Raw genomic sequence first — 24454 nt, forward strand, 5'->3', positions numbered from 1 at the left:
CAGACAAAAACGCCTAATATTCTTTCCAGACCTTACACGCTGTAGATGTCTGAGTTTGTCTGTACGTATTTTGTTGGTAGGTGAGGACTCACTCTCTTGAGTCTGGATGAATCCTTGCCAGCAATGAATTAGGAGTGTGTAGCTGTGGTTAGCATAATGCACAACCAACCTTATAACTCGCTCCTGACTGGGTATCAGCAAGCTCACAACACAGAATCAAGCTGCATCTGTCCGCAAAATACCATCCAGACACACCTACCCCTACGTTTGCAAGTTGACAAGCCAGCCAACCTGGTGCATTTTTACAGATCAGGAGACAGGAGGCATGCCTGTGCCATGCCCTGGATCGTGGTGCAAGGATTTCTGAGATAGCACCAGGGTGTTCATGCTGGAGCCAGCAGCAGTACAGCCATCTCAGCACCAAAAAAGCCTGGCCAAGGAGAAGGCTAACCTGGATGCAGTGCCCTCAAGCCCAAGAGCTGTACCACGTGGGGACAGGCCAGGCCCAGCAAACCCCAGTGACTACCCTGCTGTAGAGGGCAGGTGGGCATTAGGTCCTCTTGCTGCATGTGGTACTCAGAGGCAAATTGTGTCATGGATTCTCTTCTTCTGGAGCAAGAGTGGCTCATTGGTCATAACTGGACTTTAAGTGCTCTCAAAGAACAACCTGCATTCCCTTCCATCAAACTCTCAGCACCTGCTTGGTGACCTGTCTCTTTTTCTCAGTGTAAAATGAATGAAAGCAACTCCAAATGCAAAACAAATTATATAGTCACACTGTTTTCTATGCTCAACATCTAAAGAGTAGAAAAATGAACAAGGTGCTAAGAATATGCACTGGACATGCAAAGATGCCAAATAAAATGATAATGATGATAATATAATTGCCACCACGTAGTTTGTCTTTATAGAAAATACAGTGAGCAACACATTGAAAAATCCTGGTTTCTCAGCACAGAGCTCTACACTGACGAGTAAAACACAGCTTGAAGGAACAAGACAGAACATGGTCCTGAGTGAAAAATGTTGTCCTAAAGGACTTATGCCACAGGATTGAATGCCATGAAGAAGTATTGAAGTAAAAGGGCAAACCAAAAGTGAAATTCAGATGTTTACTCTGCCCACCTCTTTAGGGTATCAGATACTCAATTTACATGATTAGTTGATAATCTCAGGTTTTATTTATAAAAAAGGATTTCCAGTCCTTCATGGTGTGAAGAAGAGCTTCAAACTGAGACTGTAAGGGTTAACCTATCAAGATAAAATTCACAAACTTGCACATTTCTGGGCTTCTGCTAGTTTTAATCCTGACCATTTAGACTCTAATATTTGCAAGCTTACATCTCAAAACCACTGACACCTGGTGAAGAGCCCCAAAATAATGATACCAGTGCAGGATGCTCATGATTAATCTCTATATTTCATGGAGGTATGTAAAGAAATGCTCAAGGAGGACTGGTGCATGAGCAGTACAAGCACATATGATGCATTCCACAGGATAGCTCCTGAAAGCATCCTGAGTCACTGGTTTTGTGGGAGGATAGTTCCTTGAAAGAATAATGTCCATCTGGAGGGGCAGAGTAATTGGAAAGAGGCACTGGGGATAGGATTTAAACAGTATCACAGCTACTGGTTATCAACTATAAAACATGGTAAACATTTCAAAAACACTTAATAATTGCAAACCAGAAAATTTTGGCATTATAATAGTATCCTTAAGGTTGAGTTTTTCTGTAATCATAGAACCTTAAAAGTTGAAAACTTGAAAAAGTTGTGTAGCAGTATGATTTCCACAAACACATCACTTCAGTTGCTGTACTAGGAACAAAAACAGGATGGGTATTAGACATTGGAAACACTCCATCTGCGTTTACCACAAGGGTAGTTTTTCCCATGGATCATAACAAGGGCAGACGGGCATTCCCTCGAGGCAAACAGAGATGTTTTCAGAACATTGTGCAACAGGAATACTCCCTGACAACGTGTCTATAATATTATGTTCTAAATACATCTTTCTGTACGGCACCTTAGGCTGTTTGGTGGTGGACATATTTTTCTGCCCATTCATTTTCCCTGAACTTGTGTAGAGACCAGCTGAGATAATCAGCCTTTTAAAAGCAGGACATCTCATTTAACCACAAAGAGTTCCTTACAAGTCAATAGGTCCATAAAATTTTCTGAAAAACTATCTGTGTATCATCATTACCCAGTTTCTCAATCAGCAAGGTGGAAAAGGTTATGATGAAAGAAATGTACTTAGTCACAGAGTATCTTGTGAGCAGACAGATTCCAACCCACTCCTTGTCCCAGCATCCAGTTTCCTTACAGAGCCTCTATGTGGCCACAGTTTGATAAAGACGTGAAAAGTGAGACAGTGTCAAATGTCAACCAAGGCTTCCCTGTGGACAGACTTGCAAAAGAAAGGAAAGAGGATTCTGTGCTCATTTCAGTCCCACGAGACTTCACTCAACACACAGCTCATCTAAATGCCACCCCAGGAGGCATTCCCCAAGCACTAACAACAGGCAAACATCGATCCCTGCCTCAGGAGCGTGCTAGAGAGCTCAGCCTGGCTCTCCCTGGGTAGCTCACCAGCTCCTTGGCACCTCTATTAGCACAGCAGGTTTGGTAAATGCCCTGCAATGAAGACAGCAAGTGGAAGAAGATTGTTGATTCTCACAGTCTGAGCAGCTAGCTTCCCTTTGCATCTCCATGAATTCCAGCTGCAGTAGCCCTCCTCACTGAGGATAAGTTTTTCTGTGCCGCTGATGGTCCTTTCCATTTCACATCTGGAGATTGTTAACTGTATCCCACGGGGTCTGAGTTTTAGCAGTAAAAACACTCCAACAAATTCTAGTAAAACTGATTTATTTACATTAACTGGACATTGGATACCCACATAATACTATATAGAATCATAGAATATCCTGAGTTGGAAGGAACCCATGGAGAACTATATTTACCTTCCTTTTCACATTGACATTTCACCTTGACCTGTCCTTTGAAATCAATACTAGGGAAACCTCATGTTTTAGTGGTTGAAAGTTCAGAACTGAAGAGGTCAGAAGCTGAAAATAATTTAAGCATGACATCTCCTCTGTTCAGGAGAGCTTAAGTACATATGAGGGGCGGAAGTCCCAGCTAAAACTCAAACTTGATGCTGTGAGGCTGTGACTTCCCCTGAGCTTATAGCAAACTCTCTTTCTGCAAAGTCATAATTTTCTGCCATGGAAAGAATTATATTAGCAGACACTGAGCACACTGCATCTTTTACCCTCTTGCAGTGTTTTGTCCTTCATTCTTTGAAGGACAAAACACTGCAAGAGGGTAAAAGATACATATACATTATTAAGCTACATAAAAGAAGAGATAAATAAAGTGGGGGACGTGCTGACTAGAGCTGTAAAAATGGTTTTAAGTTGCTAACATGGAAGAAAAATTACCTATGTGTTGGATATAAAATTTACTACCTTTCCAGAAGGTTATGAATTTGATATCAAAGACTTATTTGGTGCAAGCACATTTCTGCACAAATATCTTTGTTTAACATTTGAGCCACTCTTTGGTAAAAGCCAGAAGGCTAGTTAAATGTTCTTCAAAAGCAAACTACCACAAGTAACTAAAGAAATAAAAATATTATATTTATTTTAAAATCACCACTAACAGGGAGAACCAATTGACTAGCTGCAGAATGGTTTCCACTCCATTTAAATAGGAAAAACCCTCTTGCATTAGGTCACCAATGTGCCTAAGCTTCGTGGCAGAGAAACAATTGTTAGAACTGAGAATGTGAGAATGAAGATGATGGTTTGCATCAAATACTTGTTCTGTTATTTTACTTTCTCAGTTTAACTTAGTTTTGAGCCCATCACTGCAAATGTACCAGCTATCAGAGCTTCTTGATGTCCTCAGTGCTGCATAAATGTATTGCATGAGGTGGCAGAAGACATAACACACCCCAGGGCCACTGCCTGAGGCTTGCTGCTGCTGCTGCTGCTATGGTGGTGGAGCATACTCTCACTCAGACTCTGCCAGGGAGCATGTATCACTTTGGGATTCATGTCATGGATAAAGATGGTGTAGTGCAGGATGCAGAAAGGCTGTGCTTGGCTGCCTTGTATCTAATTTATGGATAGGTGAATGAAGGCATGAAGTGTTAAGAGAATGCTGCAGACCACACAAGGCTGCAGCTGTTCTGTGGTGCAACAAACTTAAACAATATCTTTGCTCCAAGGAAGGACTGACTCCTGGGGAAAGCATTTATTGCCCAGAATTCATCATCAGGAAAATGAAAGAGAACAGGTTTTATTTGTACTGTAAATCATGTACAGGACCAGAATACATCACTGCAGTCAGAAGAAGATTGAATTCTGGTGTGATATCTGAGAAAGAGGCAATTCTGTTTTTGTAACTGAGACAAGTTGTATCTTTGAGGATAAGGGAACCAATTAGCATTTTTGAAGAGCCTTGTCATTTTCACTTCAGGAGGAAAAGGTATTGAAATCATAAGATAATGCAGAGGGTCCAGTACTGTAAGAAACTAGCTTTGAGGAATTTGAAGGCACCACAATTGAGCCTTCTGCCTTGTAGGGCCAGTGCAGGAAAGCTGATGCAAGAGCTCTGACAGGGAGTGAATGCCTGCCAAATTCCCACTAATTGGTAATAAGGATAGTTGAAGAAACTGGTCTCTGAAAGGAAAAATAAAGCTTGAAACCTCAGACCAACTTCTTCAGGAGCAAAACTACTGCTAAAGAGAGTAGTAGATCCACGTGTGTGGATAGATGTAGGCTAATGCCTATAAATAGCTCCAAGCTGGCAGTGCTATGGCAGGAACAGAAGCCAGACTGTGGTAACAGCCGGCTTCACTATAGAAATTTTCATCTTAATGCCATCTTCCTTCTTCCTGTAGGAGATGCATTAAAAACAGGCCTGGGTAGTATTTAAATACTTTATCAGGCTTTTATCAAGGTTTCATATGGTTACATGAGCAATTTTAAAATTTCATTCTAGAAATTCAGTTCAATCTCTATGCAACACTTACTAAAATCCTAGGTTTCACTGTGTACATGAAAATGCCAAGTAATATGACCCTGAAATAGAACTTTTACATTTAGTCTAATAAGTGTTCTCTACAAAAGTAGTAATAGTGGTAAGAAACCTTATACAGAAATTCTTTAGATGAATTTGCCAGATTAAAGAAGCAAATATCCTTTATTCCTTTTGCTGCTGTTAATTTAAACCGATAGGCGATTTTAATCCTCCAGAATTAATGTTACACCTCTCAATTAGGAAAAGAATATACAAGCCTAAATAAACTGTCTTTAATACTCTTGTAAAGTTTAATTCATTTGTTTGCAAAGTGATCTGAGATATCTGGAAAATTAAGTATTATTTTCTTTTCCTAGCAAAGGTTAGAATACGGTTGGGAATTCTGCGGAAGTAATACATACAAGACTAGTTTCCATCAACGTAACAGAAACACTAGATTCTCAAGCATATTTCATCTGCATGGAGTGCACTGAGTTATACTTACAAAAGTAAGAGAGAAGAGGAAAATCACAGTGCTTTTCTACCCTTCTGAGGTTGCTGGGGTTCACATTTCTTGCAAGAGTGAATGAGGATAGTCATGCTATTCTAACTTGTACTGACAGGAACTGGCAGGTCTGTGTCACCAGTGAAGGGACCAAGCAGGGGCTAGTTCTTTTAAAATGCTGTGCAGTTAAAACATTATCAAAGAATTTTCAATGCCAAGGAATTTTACATATTACTATTTATATTTTGAAATTGCAGTCACAGAATGTTCAGACTTGCCCTGCTCTGCTTGGCAATGTATAGGTGGGATCTTCCATGAAAAAGTCAACTCGATAAAATACACTTTCAGGTTCGCCACAGAATTTTCTTCCTGACGCTGTAAAACTTACCAAGAGGCTGTACAGTATTATATTACATGGTAATGGTATTTCCAGAAAAAAAAGAATTGCACATGAATAAGGCAATGAAAGTATGCAGGTAACCATGGCTACTGTTGTGAACTAAATAACATTTTTTATACAGCTGTGAATATTTGTATTACTGCCAGCTAAGCTGTAGAGTTCAGATTTGAGACAGAACTGGTAAACACTGAATTCTTGCCTGAAGAAAGGTACTTCCCAAAGTTGATCCAGGCCTCTACATCGTGCTGCTACTCATTGTGGTGTAGCTTTGTCTACTAAGCACACACCTTATTACATCAGTCAAAATGATCTAAATACAAGGAGTTCCTCATGGCCACTTACACTTCACTGTCAGTGACCCACTTCTGCAAAAGCTATTTTCTGTCTTTTGGGTATTTTTATTTCCTCTTACCCACAATCACAACTATTGAAATAACTTCTGAAATAGCTTTGACTCCATAAATGAATTTCATACTTTTGAAAGATCTTTAAAAAATTTGCAATTTCTCAGCTTTTCTTGATCTTGGTTAGTGGTAACACCCACCCATCCCCTTTTGCCCCTTGTCGCCCACTTTGGTCCCAATAGCATTCCTGGACAACAAAAGAAAAAAACATTTCCAAAATGACAGGGCAAGGGCATATGAAAGGGAGCTCCTCTCCCTTGACATATTTTCAGTTTCCAAGTTCATCCTTCTTAAATCATCCTTCTGTTTACATATCAGTGTCTCTCTTCTCAAATCAATCATCAGAATGAATGGAAACCTAGGGGATTTTCCTCCTTACAGAGAAAAGGTACGCCCAAAATGAAATTATTTGGAATAAGTTGTCAATAGTTACTATACTAAAAGAAAACATAAACACAAAAGCAGTTGGTGAGGTGAACCTGTACTTCCAGTGAGATAAACAAAATGAAAATAATGAAACGCCTATTGTAACTAAGTGAAGCAGGACTTAGAGCAACATCTCCCTATTCAAAAATTGAGTCACTTCTTCCTTCCAATAGAGCCTAAGTTTGAAACCCAAGTGAATGCTCATTCATAGACTATGAATTTGTTGTCTTTGCCTGGTTTGTAGATAGTGAATAATTTCTTAACAGAAGTACTGACTAATGAACCAAATGCAGATTCACTTTGAAGTTCAATCTTTAATAACCTGCCTGTGCCTTCAGGCAAACCACAAATTCCATGTTTTTGTTTCTCCTCTGTAACGCAGGGAAAATACTAACTCTCTTCTGCTGCTCTTTACCTGTCCATTCATTTAGGCTGAGATAAATTTAAGGACTAAACATCTTTTGTTTGTATCAAAAGAGATCAGCTTAGATAGAATTATAGATATTCTTTACGATTGTATTATCTACCAACATAATTATTATTATAATAGCTGAATGGCAATATATATCAAGTATTTCTCTCTATGTATGGTGTGTGTGTGTGCATATATACACCTACATACACACAAACACTATACATACACTATATATACACACTATATACATACATGCATGATAAATATATTACTAAAGATTTACTGTATATAATAATCCTACCTATAATAATTCTCTCATGTAATGGAGAATAAAGCTATGGGAGGCTCAGTAGCACAGTGTTCAGACAACTGGGAGATCTAAAGGCCCACAAACTCTGGCGACAGTAGAGGCACCAAGTGTGCGGGGCATTCTTTTGGTGTCTGCATGCACAAAGAATGCTGGAAAAAGAGAACTGTTCTGTAAAAACACTGGCCACAAGAAACCAAATGAAGCTACATTTCTGCATGTTGGTCTAAAATAAACTATGCATGCCATTTTCAATATACACTGGGTACTTCAAACTTCTATCTCAAGCTTTTTCTCAGTGAAGTACAGTACACACAATTATCACCTCCACATTCTATGGCTCTCTCCAGCTGACTACTATTAGCACCTCTTTATTTCAGCATTTGGTTTCCTCTGCTTTGTTTTCTGTCTTCTTCTTAACAACCTATAAGGCTATCACTTTTTCTCTTTTAGATTCTGACACTTGATTTTCTTTCTCCTTCAAACTCCCTCTTCTTTTCCATCTTTCATTCCTCTGCTTCAGGAGCAGAGACCAAAATACCATCCACCTTAGTCTCTGATCTAAGAATATGTATATTCATCTCCTAACATGATTTGCAGCTGTATGAATTTTTAAAAAACTTGCAGCCAAAAAAAATTTGTTTGTTAATGGAGACATCAGTAAATCTGTGTGTTACTAAAAAGACACTTTTAACGGATGTTTCCTTAATAGAAAATTATATAATTTCCCATTCCTTTATTTTATAAACTGCCTTAAAATATGAAGTTCAGTAGACTGATGTGCATATTTCCTCTTTCTCATAAATAGTTCACCAAAAAAAAAAATCTACATTGTATATTGCATTTGTAAAAGAAGCCACAAAAATGTGCATTGCAGTGACTCAGCAAGTTGGAACCCTGTATACTGGCTTTATAGAAAGCTGGTAAAGCTCAAAGTAACAGAATAAAAAGCTAAAAGCCCCAAGAAGCATATAAAATTTCTTCCTGTTGGAAATAAAGTGAAAGATGTGATTTGACTGTTACAGCCATTTTTATAAAGAATTTCCTTTCTAAGTATATTTGACCTTCTACAGCATGCCTTACATCAGCCTAGAATTTTTATGATATACCAGGAGCACTAAATTTGTACATAACCATGGGTAATGTTATTATTTGTAGTAGAGGCCACTTGTGCTGTGCAGCAGAATGGATGAACTCTCTTAGTTGCATTTGCATCCATGAACCTCAGAGGAATCTGCAGCAGGCAATTCCTCTCTTCACTGCAGCTGAATGAATGGGATGCTGAGGCACGTGAATGGGAAATCCCTCTGAGGTCCCAGCAAGCCCCAGCATGGTGAGGAGCAGAGGGCAGGCACAGGCACCCTGGTCTGGCACAGCAGCCCAGCCCTGCCTGGGACACCTCACAGCCAGAATCAGAGGCACAGTACCATAAACCCTCTGACAGACAGCAGTGTTTTTCCAGCTACCATCACAAAGCTCCACAAAACACAGGCACTAGCTTATGAAGACATAAAAAATGCTTTTGATCAAACACTACATATTTTCCCTCAGATTGTTTAGTAAAACAGATCTAGGAATAAAAATAGAAATATAAAAATGAGGTTTAAAAGCAGCACTTCAAACATACTGGATTCCTTGTTTTGAAGAGAAAGCAAGCTGTGAAGAGCTGAAGGGTATCAGTTAATAATGCAATGGAGATGAAAGAGCAAATCATGTTTGGTCTGTCTTTTGGTCCGCCACTTGTCCGCCTTTTGCCACTTTGAGACACTTCACACCATCTGCTATTTCTCCATGAGAAGAGTTGTTTCCTGCTCAGATAACTGTGGTGTCAAAGGGAAGGCAAGGGTCACCTTAGTCAGACTTGTGGTCTCTGGCAGAAACAAGACACCTCTGAAAGGTTATAGCTTTTCCTGAGTAGGGCACCAGGATGGAACTTTGGTGTGTTATGTAAAGATCCAAAGGTAGAAGAGACAGTTGTAGAACTGCATGACTAATGGCAATGGCTTACACATCTGTCAAAAACATTCTCTGTGCTACCTCCAGTCACTAAAAATGTACACTGTTTTTACTTCTTTGTATCTATGTGGGAAATTTTAAAATATGAGGTTGAACATAACAGTTTTAAAACTTAGTCTTCCAAGAGCAGAGGTCCCAAGGCTGTCCCCAAATTCTTGATTTCTGCCTATCAGCATGTATAAAACATTACTGCTGTGGCACTATTTCAACATATTAATCATCTGAATATGAAATGACTTCTGCAGAAATGCTGTCTGTTTCCAAATACAAAGACACGTAGAAGATAGCATTTAACAAAGAAAAAGCTACTTCTAAAAAGTGGTAATTTTTTACAAAAACAATGTCAAAATATTTCCTTGTATTAGTTTTCCTGAAGCAATAATGTTCTCTGGATACAGGGAGAAGCAGTATTTTTTATTCCATCAACTTCAAGGGCTGGAAAAAGCATATAAGCTTTTGGGCTCAGATTCCCTTCCCCAGGTCTGCTGATTCTTCTGGTATTGTGTCCATGTGAAATAACCCACTTTCCAACAATGATAAATAGGTAAAAATCTGGTCACTGAGCTAATACATATGCCTTCAATTGAAGGAAAAGCTGTCTGCCAAGCTTCAATCAAGTAGATCATAGGTCTGTGAAAAAAAGAATCTGAAAGGATGCAATTCAGTTGCTATAGTGGCACATTAAACAAATAAATGAGATACCATGGAATGCTGCAAAATATTTGTGGTCTGATTAAGTCATATTTGCCACATGTGTGAACACTAACAGCACAGTTTAGTAAAGTGGGTACAATATAGTACAGTCCCACTTTTACTCTATGCAAAGTCTAATTCTTACCTGGGTGCTAATGGTAACCAGCATGCCCAAGGGTACATAACATTGCATTTTACTGTAATAATAGGGCAAAACTTAGTCCCTTAAATACACAAAGGTATACAATAAATGCCTATTAAACTATTATACCTTCAAAGAGATATTTGCACCCTTCCTCATGTTTGTGAGACCTGCTAAGGAGACAAAGCTCTTCATCGTGATAGCCTCCAGGATGCTCACGTATGGAGTGTTTATTAGAGTACCTAACTTGTAGCTGGCAGTTGACATATTAAATCTTCATCAATATAACCCATCCTCCTCCAATACATTAATTTTTTCCATTGAAATGTTCTCTTTTCTTGATAAAAGACTTTGGATATACTCATTATTAATCATAACAATCTATCCCATAATGTTTGACCCTACTATCTGCCTATGCTCTCTGGAAAAAAACTCAGGGAAGAAACCAGAAACCTATTCTGTTAAAAGATAAAACAAGTGTTTGATTCAGCAGAGAGAAGAAAGAACATATATTTTTTATTGAAAAATCATACTACTTATTAATGCATTTTGCACTGATTTTAAAGTTGAACATTTATTCACATTTATAACCTGTAAATATGTATCTGATAAATGGTGCAGTAGCACCCAAAAATGTACCATCTTAGGCATTACAGAAGAGCTCTGCACAGCTCCAGCAGCATCTATGGCAAGCAATGTAAGCTGCGCAAAAAGTGAATGTTAAAACAAAACCAGCACTCCTAATATTGTCAGAACTGTGTGACTGTACCAAATGCATGTCCATCCCACATCACTGCTGGTGTAACAACAAACCTAACAGTCCAGGGCCAAACTCTGCTTCTAGGAAACATAGCTCAGTACTTCACACTCAGAGAAAGGCTACAACTCCCTTCATGCGTCCTTTAGGGGTTTTTCTTTGGTTATTTGCTTTGTTTGCTAGTAATCACTCTAACAAACATTTGCATGAGCAACTTCAGCTGAAAATCTGGCTTAAAGCTTTCATTATCAGTATTATTACTATCAGCATAATTACTACTTCCAGAGTTACATCTAGTTTTGGCTGTTAAAGGAGGGCAGTTTGAAATACAGACAGAACACCTCCTTACCCCTGGTATTTCAAATATGTGACTTTCCAGCTCACCTGCAACCCTCAGCAAAGTGCATCTGTTTTAATGTGCAATGCATTTCACACTTCACAGCTGATATGGAAAAAAAAGGGTCTTTTCCAAACAAAGGACTCTAGTTTTGAGAGTCATACAGATTATTAAGATTATGTACAGCCTTGCCAGATAAAAATCTAGACAGATGCAAGGACATCAATGTCATTCTACAGATGTCACACAGGAAGTTTTATATGAACACAGGCTTCATACTCTTGTGTGGCTGCAGATGGTTTTAATCTTAAATTTTTCCAAGGTTTTGAAACTCCTGCTACATCACTGAGCAAATATTACTTTACCTGATCTGTAAACCTACATCCAACAGCAACAGAAACAATACTCCTCCTCAGAGCAGCACCCATAAGCCACTTCCTTGCTCTCAATTCCTCAAACTAATACATCTCAGGGAAGTCTACCCAGTGAAGAGATGGAAGAAAACATACTCTTCATTTAATCTTACTGTTTATTTCCTTGCTTCTCTCTTCCTCCTCCCCCTTGAAGTCCTCTTTACCATTTTGAGTCTCTTCCAGCTTGTCTACATTATTCTGTGGCTCCTTTTTTATTCACTTGCCTCATCTGTTATTTTTCCTTGGTTTTTTTCCCCCCTAGGTAGGAGTTGGAACAGCATAAGCTGACTACTTAATTCATCTCTTTCCTCCTGCCTGTCTTTTCCTCTCATTCAACCATCCTTCCCTAACCTCCCTTTTTGTGCTCTCTCACTGGCTCTATCCCCTTCTCGCTTCCTTCGGTTATAACTCCGCGACTTGGTGTTGACACTGGATGCTCTCATGCTCTCTGCTAGCAGACCGAGTTACGTGATCTTGTCAACAGAAGGTGGTTAAACTTCTTGAAAGAGATTTCATCTGGGGATTTCAGCTCTCAGGCCTTTCATTTTCAATGTTCACACCCAGAATAGGGTTTGCAGGTTTTACTTTCATTAAGGGCTCGAAGATGTTTTAAAAAAGGTTGCTTGTTACTAAGGTTTTGGGACGTTTATATCAGGAGGAGCCTCTGTGTGGATTTTCTCCAGATTAGTGGAAATAGCAAACAATCAGAAAAATTCAGCATCTGTGTCCAGTTAAAAAGCTGTCTTCACCTTACCCTGATGAGTGTTATCTGGCAGATATGTAACATGGTTAAGGCCAGCTTCCCACTTCACAAAAACTGCTGTGCTGTTACTGTGTTAGGTAAAGGGGATTTCCTAATGCCCCCAGAGGATGCCATTTAGACAACAAGGACTTCTTCACCCTAGCAGCCTCTCTCAATTTTCAGGTGCTATACTATCACAGGTTTTGACATACCACCAATTTCCAAGACCTTCATATAAGTAAGAGAAAATAAAAGAAAATCTTTTAAGCTGGTGCTGTTTTTCTCCCCAGAGCAGGGAGATAATTGATACCACTGTAGTTACGCTCCAGTGGTGGAACTGGCAGATAATGAGGAGAGATAACAGACGGAGCCACATAACTGCAGCACAAACATTCAAAAAGTGTACAAATTCAACAACATTATTTTCATGGGTTTTGCAAATATCCTAAGTCCCCAGGCAACCAGCTTCAATTGCTATTCTCTCCATCAGATGTTTAAATAATAGCCGTCTAGGAGTGGTTAGTCTGTTGGAAATTAAATTTAAAATCTTCCCTGATTTTTATCAGAAAACCTTGCAACTTATGTAGAAAGTGGGAACGCCTTCCTGGAGCACTGAAAATTTTATTCACACTTAATATATGAAAATATTGTAAATAAATTAAGAAGAGCACTTGAGTTGTATTAACCCTGAAACACATTTATTTGATTTAGAGAATAAATCCCAGAAAAATGTAAATATCTTCTAGGCAGAAGCATGAAGCATTACGAAGGTGCACTACATTTCACAAGCAGAGCCCATCCATGGGATGTGCCATGTTAGGAAGGCATCCCCAGGAACTAAAGTGCACTGTTTCAAATTAACAATTGCTGAAAAGGATTTTTAGGTCTACATGGAGAGAAACACCCTGATGAAAAACAGAGTGACCACTGTGTATCAGAGTGACCACTGTGTATCACCTGACCAGTGACTAATGGAGAGATGGGTTTGTCAAATAACTCACCACTTTTGGATGTTCCAATCTTTATGTTCAGGTCACTATGGATTTTGATTTTTGCATGCCTTTTCTATTGTTCTTGGTAAATCATCAAGGAAAAAAGATTTACACCAGAAAAACAACTTTCATAAAATCACAGAATGATTTGGATTGGAAGGGACCTTAAAGATCACCTAGTTCCAACCACCCTGCCAAAGGGAAGGACTCCTTCCATTAGATAGATTGGTCAGAGTCCCATCCAACCGGGCCTTGAACACTTCAAGGGACAAGACATTCACAGCTTCTCTGGACAACCTGTTCCAGTGCTTCACAACCCTCATAGGAAAGATTTTTTTCCTGATGTCTAATTAACTAACCTGCCCTCTTTTAGTTTGAAGCCATTGTCCTGTCACTACACAACCTTGTCCTGTCACTATAAATCCTTGTAAAAAGTCCCTCCAGCTGTCTTGAAGAACCACTTCAGGTACCGAAAGATTGGAATAAAGTCACCCTAGAACCATCACTTCTCCAGGCTGAACAATGTCAATTCTCTCATCCTTTCCTCATAGAAGAGGTGTTACAATGCTCTAATCACCTTTGTGGCCCTCCTCCAGACTCATTCCAACAGGATTATGTCCTTCCCACCATTAAAACAGACACACAAGCCATGGCTACCAGGACAAGGCTACTAGGACAAGGCTACTAGGACAAACAATTGGAGAGGTTGTTGGTGTGACTTTGTACCATTCTCCAGTGGGCTCAACTTTTCAGCTGACTAGTCAGCAGCAAGAAAAGAGAGACAACTTGTGAAATTGAGATTCATCTCTTGGACAGGCTCCTTCCTCTTCCTTCTTCTCTCCTTCCTCCAACTACTATTTGTCCCAGTTTTTGTGCATTTTCTTGAATACCAGAACAGAGGGTAAGTCTTTCTAGAAATGCCTTTGTTTCCCATTTCCCGAAAGCAGCTTAAAAAATAACAGAGTACAAAACTGGAAGAGCTTATATAGACTGCAGTGGCACAGAACTCAGACAATAATAATTTTTCCAACTCCACAGATGCAGAGCATATTTCTCTTCCTCCCTTCCTGACCTCTCCTCTAGGGTCTTCATATGAAGACACTACTTTGTTTCTGACCTCCAGAGCATTTCAGCTCCTCAGTAAGTAAAAATTTATCTCTGTATTTTGCTTTCCTTCCCACAAACAAAAGATGATTCACATTTTTAAAACAAATGTGAGACAATGTCTGCAAAAACCAAAGAAGGACTCTTGCTGAAATGGTATGCTAACTTGGACAGATACTGCAGGCAGTCCTGCCATGTAACCTGGCTCAAAATCAGCAATGCTCAAGCATAAATTAATTCAGTCTACATATCTGTTTATGTGGGCATTGGTTAGAACACGGGCAACCTCTAGTTTTAAAGTCTGTGCTAATATTGAAGAGAATATAATTTCTGAAAAAATTATCCATGCATCAACCTGGCCAGTCCCAGCACAAAAAGTTGCAAGGAATGAGCTGATAAAAATCCTACTACTATGACACATCCATTTTACACACTAAAGATTAGTCTTCAATTAAAATTCCTCATACTGCTAAAGATCAGATAGCCAGCCATCAGAAAGAGTATTTCCCATGGAAAATATGCATTTGGAATTATGAGCTGATATGGTTCCAAACTGCAGTACAGTCTCCAGAAAACAAATGACATCTTTGATGAAAGAGTTCAGCAATTTGGCAACTGAAATTGTAGCCCACGAAGATGAATTCATCTGCATAACTAATAAATCCAGGAAGTGCACTTGACAGTTCAGAAACAGATCAAGGCTGAGAGACAGCTCTATTCTCCAACAACTCTCTTTAGACAGGTAGTTATATCTGTGGACAGAAGCTTAGCTTCAGCTACTCAAATGTGCTCCTTCAGATAATAAACAGAAATTAAATCCTTGTGTTGGTCAAATCCGCAGCAACCCTGCTATTGATTTCCATGGTCATTTTTCAAGTCATAGTGATACCATTGGTTATGGATTAATGAACTGACTGAGATGATGCAACATATCAGTTTTATGGCACAGTACAACTCTGTCAGTGATACCTTTCACAAGTGTATGAATCTGCACATATGAGGTACTGTCTGGTACCATAAGGCATCACTTTATACACAGATTGTCCCAAATACAGGAATTATGTTTGTAACTAATGTGTGTGTATATTTCAAATATAGATATAAATATAAATAAATGTATGTAGTAATAGAAAGATGTTCTTGAAACTATATGGAATTTTATGCTGAATAGGTTCTGCATTGCAATAAGCCTCTCCTCTTTTTCTATGAAAATTTATAAAAAATATTAAAACTGAATTGGTAATGGGACTACATATTTCCAAGGTTCATTTCCCTCATGTTTCCCATTTCTACAAAGGAAGTTTTTCTATAATTCTGATTTTTTTCAATGTTGAAAAAGTGTTGCTATGAAGGACTGGTATCTCTGAGTATTAACAAGACATTACAGCGTGTTCAAGAAAATAGGGGTTTAGATGTGGACGGTGTTGTAACTGCAAAAAAGGGATGGGAAAGAGGAAAAGAAAAAGGAGAAGGAGAACTAATTACTATAAGCTTAAAAAGCAGCAGGCTCTTCAGCCCAATCACTTCTTCCTGGGCTAAGGCACTGAATTGGATGAGCTTTTCAAACAACTTCTTCACAGAGACTTCAAGATAGTGACCTAAGAACGCTTCTAAAGCATGAATACTCTCAAATATTTTAATACATGCCCATATTACTAATGGAAATATGATTGCTGTTTTAACATCCAGATTTCATGTCTTTTCACTCCTTTTCTATGTATGGTTTTGCAGGTTGATGTTGACACTTGAGCAAGTTGTTACACCTGATCATAATACAGTAGAAGGCTTTTTAATTGTGCAATTTTTTTTTTGGAGGGGAGGGGCTAAAGAAATATTTTGGGGAAATTGCTGTGAAAAAATTCTGGATAGAATGTTCACAGGTGAAGTAATGTTTGACCTCATATCCTTAGGAGCTGTACCAGATACTTTGTGGGAAGATTACACAAAAGTGGGATTAATCAGCAACATGACAGAAGCTAAACAACCCACCTCTCACTGACAGATGAGAGTCTCTCGTGTGAGTTTTGTTGTGCAAGGTTGGGCTCCAGCATGGCCACCCTTGCTTTCAGAATAGTTATCATTCCATGAACACAGCCGCTGTCAAAATGTGCAGGAATACATGAGAATAAATGTTTATTTCAGTATAAAGCAATAGCCAGGGATTCTGACCTTTTAAAATTATTCCCAGAGGTGCTACCCTTTCACCAATTGGGCCTCTATCATATTCTCTAAAATCTGACGTCAAAATTTTAACTACTACTGAGTAGGGTGCAAGCATTCTCAAGGTAGTTTAATAACCCTTTCATACTATGATGAGCAATGGATCAGAATTAATTAGCATGAAAGCTGGTGAGGATAAAATGATGGATAAAACATCAGAAAGAATGCACTAAATGTGGTGAAAAGCCCCACAGCCATAAACTTCCCTTGTGATCTAACTGAAGAACACTTGGATAAATAGAGACTGACACAGAAACCAATTCCTTTACAAAAGTCTTTCAATATTTCTACAATATTTCAAGTTAAAAAAAAAAAAAGTCTAAAATAGTTGGACACAATACATTTCAGCAAACTCTATGATGTCCAAAAACCTCAAACAGAAGACCTCTTCACATATTTCACTAAGTATACATTTCTACAAAGCAACATGAGCTTGAGTTGCCTTTTAGTTAGCACACAGAGAAGACTTCCTGAATACCTACGGCCTTTTGCTGCCAACTGCTTCACAATGTACATTCATGAAAAATGTTATGAGTTAGACACTTCCAGTATATGGAATGTCTTCCTGAAAGAAATGTCATCAGAACTGGGACTGATCTGTTGCGGGGAAAAAAGTCAAGATGAGCATGGTTTAGCACTGTTTGCAAGTTTTCAGTTTGTAACTTCAGAGCTCAAGGGAGTACAGCCTGAACAAACACAGCAGGAGTCATCAGACTCTTTCCTCAGCTCCAGATACACATAGTATCACGCTGTTCCTTTCAAAACATCATAAAACAGTACAGTATCTAGCAGAAGCTGATGCTCCTTTTGTCGGTAGCAACTCTCACACTGCTCCTTTGATACAAAATCTGGGGAACAAATAAACAGCAGTGTCATCTGCCCCACTCCACAAGGGACCCATTTATCAAGCACAGCAATGGTGGGCAAATCTTGATCTGCCATGGTGATAAAGTTCGCACACCTGGAAGGATGAACTCTGCTGTCGTCTAGTGATGAACAGCAGTGCCAAATGGTTTGCCACATCTTGATGAGGAAATCAAATAATGAAACATTTTGCACAGATGCAACTAGAGAAGCAAACATGACACTTTTCAGCTCCAAATACTGCATCAACAGTGCAAAGTACCTGATGGCAAATTGTGGCCTTAACTTTCCCTTGGCATTTAAATATATAGTTGAGAGAAAGGATGTCTAACTTCACATAGCAGAGAGGGATTAAAAGGTCAGTTTTCTTCTCAAGGAACTACCTTTATGAATACCAATGCATCAACTTTAAAGCTTTGCATTGATACATATAATTCCACATTATTAAAAATATTCAGATACAGGTTCTGCTACGTAAGTTTGGTGTGCTTATTTTTCTTAAAACACCCAAGTCCAAAAAATAGAGATTTTTTGAAAAAGCATTTTAACTAAAAGTTCTCATCATGAATTATTCTTTGGTAGACTGGTAAAGAAAAATTCAATTAAGTGTTTCTGTCATTTTAGAACAAGATCTGTCAAAATCAGAACCTCTGTTTAATGAACAGTCTCTTCCTCATGACCACAGCGACATTTCTCTGGGAAAGTTACCTTACACAGGAAAGAGTTGACCCCCATAAGCCTGGGATACAGGACATGTAAGTTCAAATCTCCAGTTTCAACCTAATAAGGACTCAAATACAACTCCAGAAGACAGGGAAGGAAAGATGTTACTGTTTCTTGCAAAACACATTCCTTAATCAGTTCTGAGGGAATTAGCACCACGAGTATGCAGAATCATGCACAGAGAAATCAGTGTCTTTCTTACACTTTTGTTTATGCAAGGAAGTGTTTACATTACTTTACTCACCATTCCGTGATTTAGCCATGCTGGTATAAAATTATCAAGGAGCTTTGGGTAAACCAGTTCCCTGTCATAGATATAGATGCTCCAAAACATCGTCACAACAAACTAAGGAGAAAAAAAAAGACAAGACATTTTTAAATATATGCTTCTGAAAAATAAGTTGCATTCTTTAGATAGCAAAATGGGTCACTTAGCAAAGGATTTAGAGATAGACATGGGCATTATTGTTCTTTGACCAAATACTGTTATAATCAACAGTTTGAATCTGGATTACTCTTTGCATTCACTGAAGTTTTAACTTTTCTTCTTTTTTTCTTTCCTTAACTTTTAGCCAGGAAAAAAAAAAAATCTCATTTTTTGACTAACATGCCTGTGGCCAAATTACAAGTGAATATTAGACTTTAGTAGCAGATGTGGCACATAAATAATGTTTCTCCACTAACAGGATAGAAAACAAATGGAAAATCAGCTAAAATATCACTTGGAATTCATACAACATATCAATATGAAACATTCACTCCTGAACAGAAGCCTGTAAATTCATATTTGCACTTTTCTGTGTCAGCCATCAAGTCAGCTTTAAAAAAACCAAACCAAAGAACTTTTGATAACTCTGCACACAATTCGCACACAATTCTCGGTGGACTGGGATCCACAAAGAAGAGGTCTAGTATCCTGCTCATTTGTCAATATGAAATTTGGTTTGGTTCTTCTCAGAGGCTATTTACTAGGGGCCCAGAAAACAACCATTATTTCCTGTAGACTGAGGCCAGGACAAATGGATCAGATAAAGTTTACAGTAGGCTAAATTTTTGCCGAGTGTTCACATATTCTTTCAAGTTATCCTGATGTCTGAAAGGCAAAGACAATACAAACACACAAAAATGTACAGAAATAATAGTTTTAGCTTACCTTAGCTGTGGCAAGTAAGTATTTTTCTAATTAAAACACCACTGCTTTCTTACCTTGGATTTGAGTCACAGTTTTCTAGTAATAAAAAAGGCTTATTGTTCATAGCAGTAAAACCTAATACCTGGGCAAGGAGCTTTTCAATGACCATTTACAGGGGCTCTCTAAACAGAAATGCTAAATCCAAGTTCAAAGATTGAGAGCCAAAAGATAGAACTTTCACTGAGATAGAAGGGAAGTATTCAGTTACGTCCAAACTGATGTGGCTCATGATCTTACAGATCATTTATAGGATCAGTGAAATAAACATGGGGTGAGCATAGAACATCCTGCAAATCAACAGCGTATATAATAGTGTAGGCATAAGTTATTTCATTAGCTTCTGACTTCAGAAAGTTAAAACTGAGGTTTGCAGTTAATCAATGGCACCTTGTTCCAACCACAGACATGCAGACTTCGGCCAGCCAGTTATGTGAATGACCTGAACCAGTACACTGCTCCCTCAGTGTGCATACAGTACACAGTTTCTTGGTTTCCAGCACAGTTGTCCATCTGTTACGACAGCTATCAGTGCCTGCTCAGAATAAGCTTGGACTATTTGACTAGTGCACAGAGGCCAGGAAAAAAAAATAGGTTATGATGGACAGCCTGAAAAGTATGGCAAGTGTAAAGCACCCCACAAGAAATCTCTCTTCTGGGTCAGTCCTGGCACTGGCACAGCGCTGCTCTTTACGCACCTGCTGACACGTAAGTGCCAAGATATGAATAGCTGAACAGCAGGAAAAATGGAAGCAAAGTATCCTCTTCTCTATAGGCTTCCTAGAAGTCATGTATTATCACAGTGGGTCTCTGAGAACCTGCTAAGATCAACTGGGGCATAAAAACATCTTCTCAGGCATATGAAGACCAAGATTGATAATGTTTTTTTCCGAAAGGAAGTCTCAAAACAAGAAAAATCCACCAGGATTAGACTGAACTTTATTACACTGACTAGAACAGAGGTAGCATGTTTTGACCTGTGATTTTTGTGTAGAGCAGAATAAAACAATAGACTTTGTCAGGGAGGTAAAGACAAGAAAAGAGGGGACGTGCCATCTGTCCCTCAACCAAAGTCAGCCAATGGATGGAACAGGATCAGCCTAGCTGGTTGCAACCATCTGGAGCTACAGACGGCAAATGCTGCTTAGCAAAGCACTATCACAAGGCAGACATAAGGTAAAGGAAGTGTGCAAAACCAAATGTGTCACAGAGCTAACCTGTCCCAGAGGATGACCTGGTATGAGACTTAACACAACATCCTGGGGAAGATCTCTTCCAGTGTCTGAACAGTTCACCTTACTCTTTACAATTAGTTCATTTGGATAAAAAGAACTATAAAAATTAACTATTCTAATAAAAGGAATTATAATGAGGGCTTGTGACATAGTTACTTTGGCTGCTTCTGAATTTGTTTACTTTGATTAATGAGCAACTGTTGGTCTGGTACTTTAAGTCCCCTCTACTATGCTTACACTTTGCCACTGGCAGACTTTTTATTTGGGCTGGGCTCTGCTAAGATCCCAGGCCATCATGTAGTGCTAGACCATGACACAACTGAGCTGCTTCTTTACACTGCCTCTTGTACAGTCCCGGACCTGCAGGATGAGTTTCTTATGCTTTTTTAATACACAAGGCAGCACACAGGAGAAATGAGACAACATAGGAGGTTAAACAACAAACTTTCATTCGCAAACATTAGAAAGTAAGGGTACTTGGCAAATTTTAAAGTAACATTCATTCAAAATCAAGCATTTCACAAGGCATTGGCTTAGTGAACTCCAAACCATACAACTCTTAAGTTACCCAGATTTTGAGAAGAAGAAATGGGGGGAGGAAGAGAGAAATATTAAAAATCATTGCTTGAATTCCAGTGTGATTTCAGCTACTGTGAAGTCCTAGCAGTGGGCTGTGACCACATGTGCCTATGCAACTGCTTTTATCTGCCCTGGTCTCTCAGGGCATTCCCCCTTTGGTGGGACTTTTGCTGTCCCAGTGGTTAATAACCATTCTGGGGCTGCACTAGAGGCATCAGGGCAGTGGGGGTGGAGCAGTGCAACAGTCCACCTTTGCAGGACATGCCCTGCCCCTGTCCCTTTGGTTAAGTACACTACCCCGAGGCTCAAAACAGTGACTGAGACCAGAACAATGGGAAACAGGATCTTCTTCTTCCATGATGGCAGTAGTGGGATTCTAACCTAGCAGAGAGAGGGAGAAAAAAAAAGGAGAGGAAAAAGAGGAAAGTGTACAAGAAATCATACAGAAGACAATTGCTACTTCAATAATCAAAAATAGAAGTCCAGTCAGTATAGGGATTCCAGACTATGCAAGCCTTCATCCCTCACTGTGTCAGTTCCAGAGATGGCAAGAAAGATGCAAATCAGGATCTGGGGGGAAGAGTTCATGAAACCAGTCTTTTGGCTGCAGTGATTGGAAGAGTTCAGCAGACTGGTTGGCAATTTACTTTACTTTTGCTTGTGCTGCTTAAAACAGCATTTTCCTATAGGTGAGGTTCAGCATTTCACATATTTCTTGCCCATTTAGTAACAATTTATTGAGGATTAGACAATTTTATAAAATAACTTTTGATATTTGCTGGACTTCTAAGTTGAGCTCCTAAATGGCCTAATGAGTCCAATTTAAGATTCTCTATTGCAATGTAATTGCACACCTCACCAAAAAATAGAAAACTTAAGGATAAGTCAAATTTTCAACAGTTAGGCAGCCTTACATTTTGGAGCTGATAATTTCACAAGTCCAGGTGTCATTGTAACCCAAACACATTTCCTGTATTACCACCCTTATCCCTTCCACCAATGTGGTGTCGGGGGGGTCCCCAGAGTCCATATTACAGTCAATTATCTTATTACAATGCTAGAGATCCAAATGCCAGGATAAGGGGGAATATCAGGGTGCGCCATGGGAAAGTTACATCAAGTGAAAGTTCTTAGTCTGGTTGCCTCAGGGGATTTAAAGGTATAACAAACATTCAAGCCATTTCTATCTATTTGGCATATTTTTCTAGACAGGGTCTTGGGTTCAAACCAAATACCTTCCTAACTTACTAAACCCTTCACTGGTTTCCAAATCCAAAATCCTTTCTTCTGACATCTTGGCCACTTAGGACTTCTTTGCTTACAGCTGGAGAAAACTTTCCAGCTGCTGCCTCAGTCTCTGTCAACCCCCTTCTCTCTACGATCACGCTTCATGCATCACTTTCCACCACCACATGTGGTTCCTCTGGCATCAAAGTACACTTCTTTCTCAGTTCAAAGTAATTCTATACCTTGTTCTGAGGAGGTAGGAAGGAGTATACAAATCTGATTTCATAATCATATAAAATCCTGTCTGAGCTTCCAAGCTAAATTCAGGAAGGAATCTTTGCCACCTGCTGTGGCAACCAGAGAGAAGACACAAACAGCCCAAAACAATGCTTGTGACATTTATACACATACTGCAAAACTACTAAGGCAAAACAGATAAGAATATAAATATCACAAAACATATTAAGCTAAAAACATGTACAAACAGTCACTGCAGCAAAGAACTGTGTAAATCTTCAGTCCTGTTGCCGCTTCATCTTCTCACAGCCACATCTTTGCATGGAATGCTTGTAGAAGGAGAGACAAAAGAAAACACAGTCCTACTTGGACCAGTTTTAAAAAGCAGGAATTATCCATCTGCTGTTAATTTTGTGGTTCTCTGCCATGGGCATCTTTGGTTACCTATGCATGCATGTTCAGGGGGGTCTTTAGGACCAGCAGGACTTCCCTGATAGCTGGGAGGCCTTCCAGTACTGGCTGACCAGGAAAATGTATGGGGTTCTGGAGATCATCAGTCCTTTTGTTTCTGGAAGGCATGGTAGGTGTTGTGGGAAAAAATGCTGTAAGTCATATACATCCACTTACTCTCCATGGGTCACAGTGTCCCACAGCTGATCAGGCACCTTTGGATCCTGAGGTCTCAAAAACCATTTTAGGAGACCATCTGTCCTTTCTACTATCCCACTGGCTTGTGGATGTGGTGTAGGGGGTATGGAACACTCACAGTATCCCTTCAGTTTTTGCCCGATCCTGGACTATTCCTGCTGTGAAGTGACTGCCATTATCTGATTGCATTGATTTTGGATTAGGGAGGAAACAATCATAATTGTAATCCTTTCACAGTACTTTCCCCTGTAGATCATGTCACTGCTTTAGCCTGCACCTCACTTGACACTATTTGTACACCTGTCAGCACATATTATTTTGCTCCTGATTAATTAAAAGGACCAATGCAGTTTACCTGCCAAATTTCCCTCAACTCCCTTCCCATCCTTAGGTGCAGGGGGGAAATGTGCAGGGGGTATTCCTCCAGTCTGGGTGCAGCACTGGCTGCAGACAGAAATGACTGTTTCACAAGCCCTTCAGGTGACAGGACATCCCCTACTTACCATCTCTCTTAACAGGTCTTTCATCCCAGAGTGGCCATGCTTCACATGCAGCCATTCCAACAAATACCTCAATTTCTCTTCTTATTCTGTTTCCTTTTCCTCAGCTAAGATAGCCAATTGAGTGACAGAGTCTACTTGGTCATTTAAGATGTGGGCTGGATGATCCTCCTTCTGATGGGCTGCTACCCATCCAACTGATACCATTTTGGATCTTGCACTTTTCAGAATTTCTCCCCATTTCTCTTTCTTTCATACCAGCAGTCTTTATACCTGTGTGTGCTAATAGCCAGTCTGGGTCTGGATTAGAGGCTCCAGGGGGTGTGGTAACATCCCACCTATGCAGGACTT

The 24454-nt window shown here is 39.3% G+C and overlaps 1 protein-coding gene across 1 annotated transcript in view; it reads right to left on the bottom strand.

The window, feature by feature from the left end:
• Nucleotides 1-24454, bottom strand: part of AIG1 (androgen induced 1) — a 123533-nt gene that overhangs the window by 56802 nt on the left and 42277 nt on the right. Inside the window, exon 3 of the mRNA XM_063151392.1 lies at nucleotides 18733-18834. Within this exon, the coding sequence (XP_063007462.1) occupies nucleotides 18733-18834 (102 nt within the window). The remainder of the gene's footprint in view (nucleotides 1-18732; nucleotides 18835-24454) is intronic.

Source organism: Melospiza melodia, chromosome 3, assembly GCF_035770615.1.
Source record: "Melospiza melodia melodia isolate bMelMel2 chromosome 3, bMelMel2.pri, whole genome shotgun sequence".
Lineage (NCBI taxonomy): Eukaryota > Metazoa > Chordata > Aves > Passeriformes > Passerellidae > Melospiza > Melospiza melodia.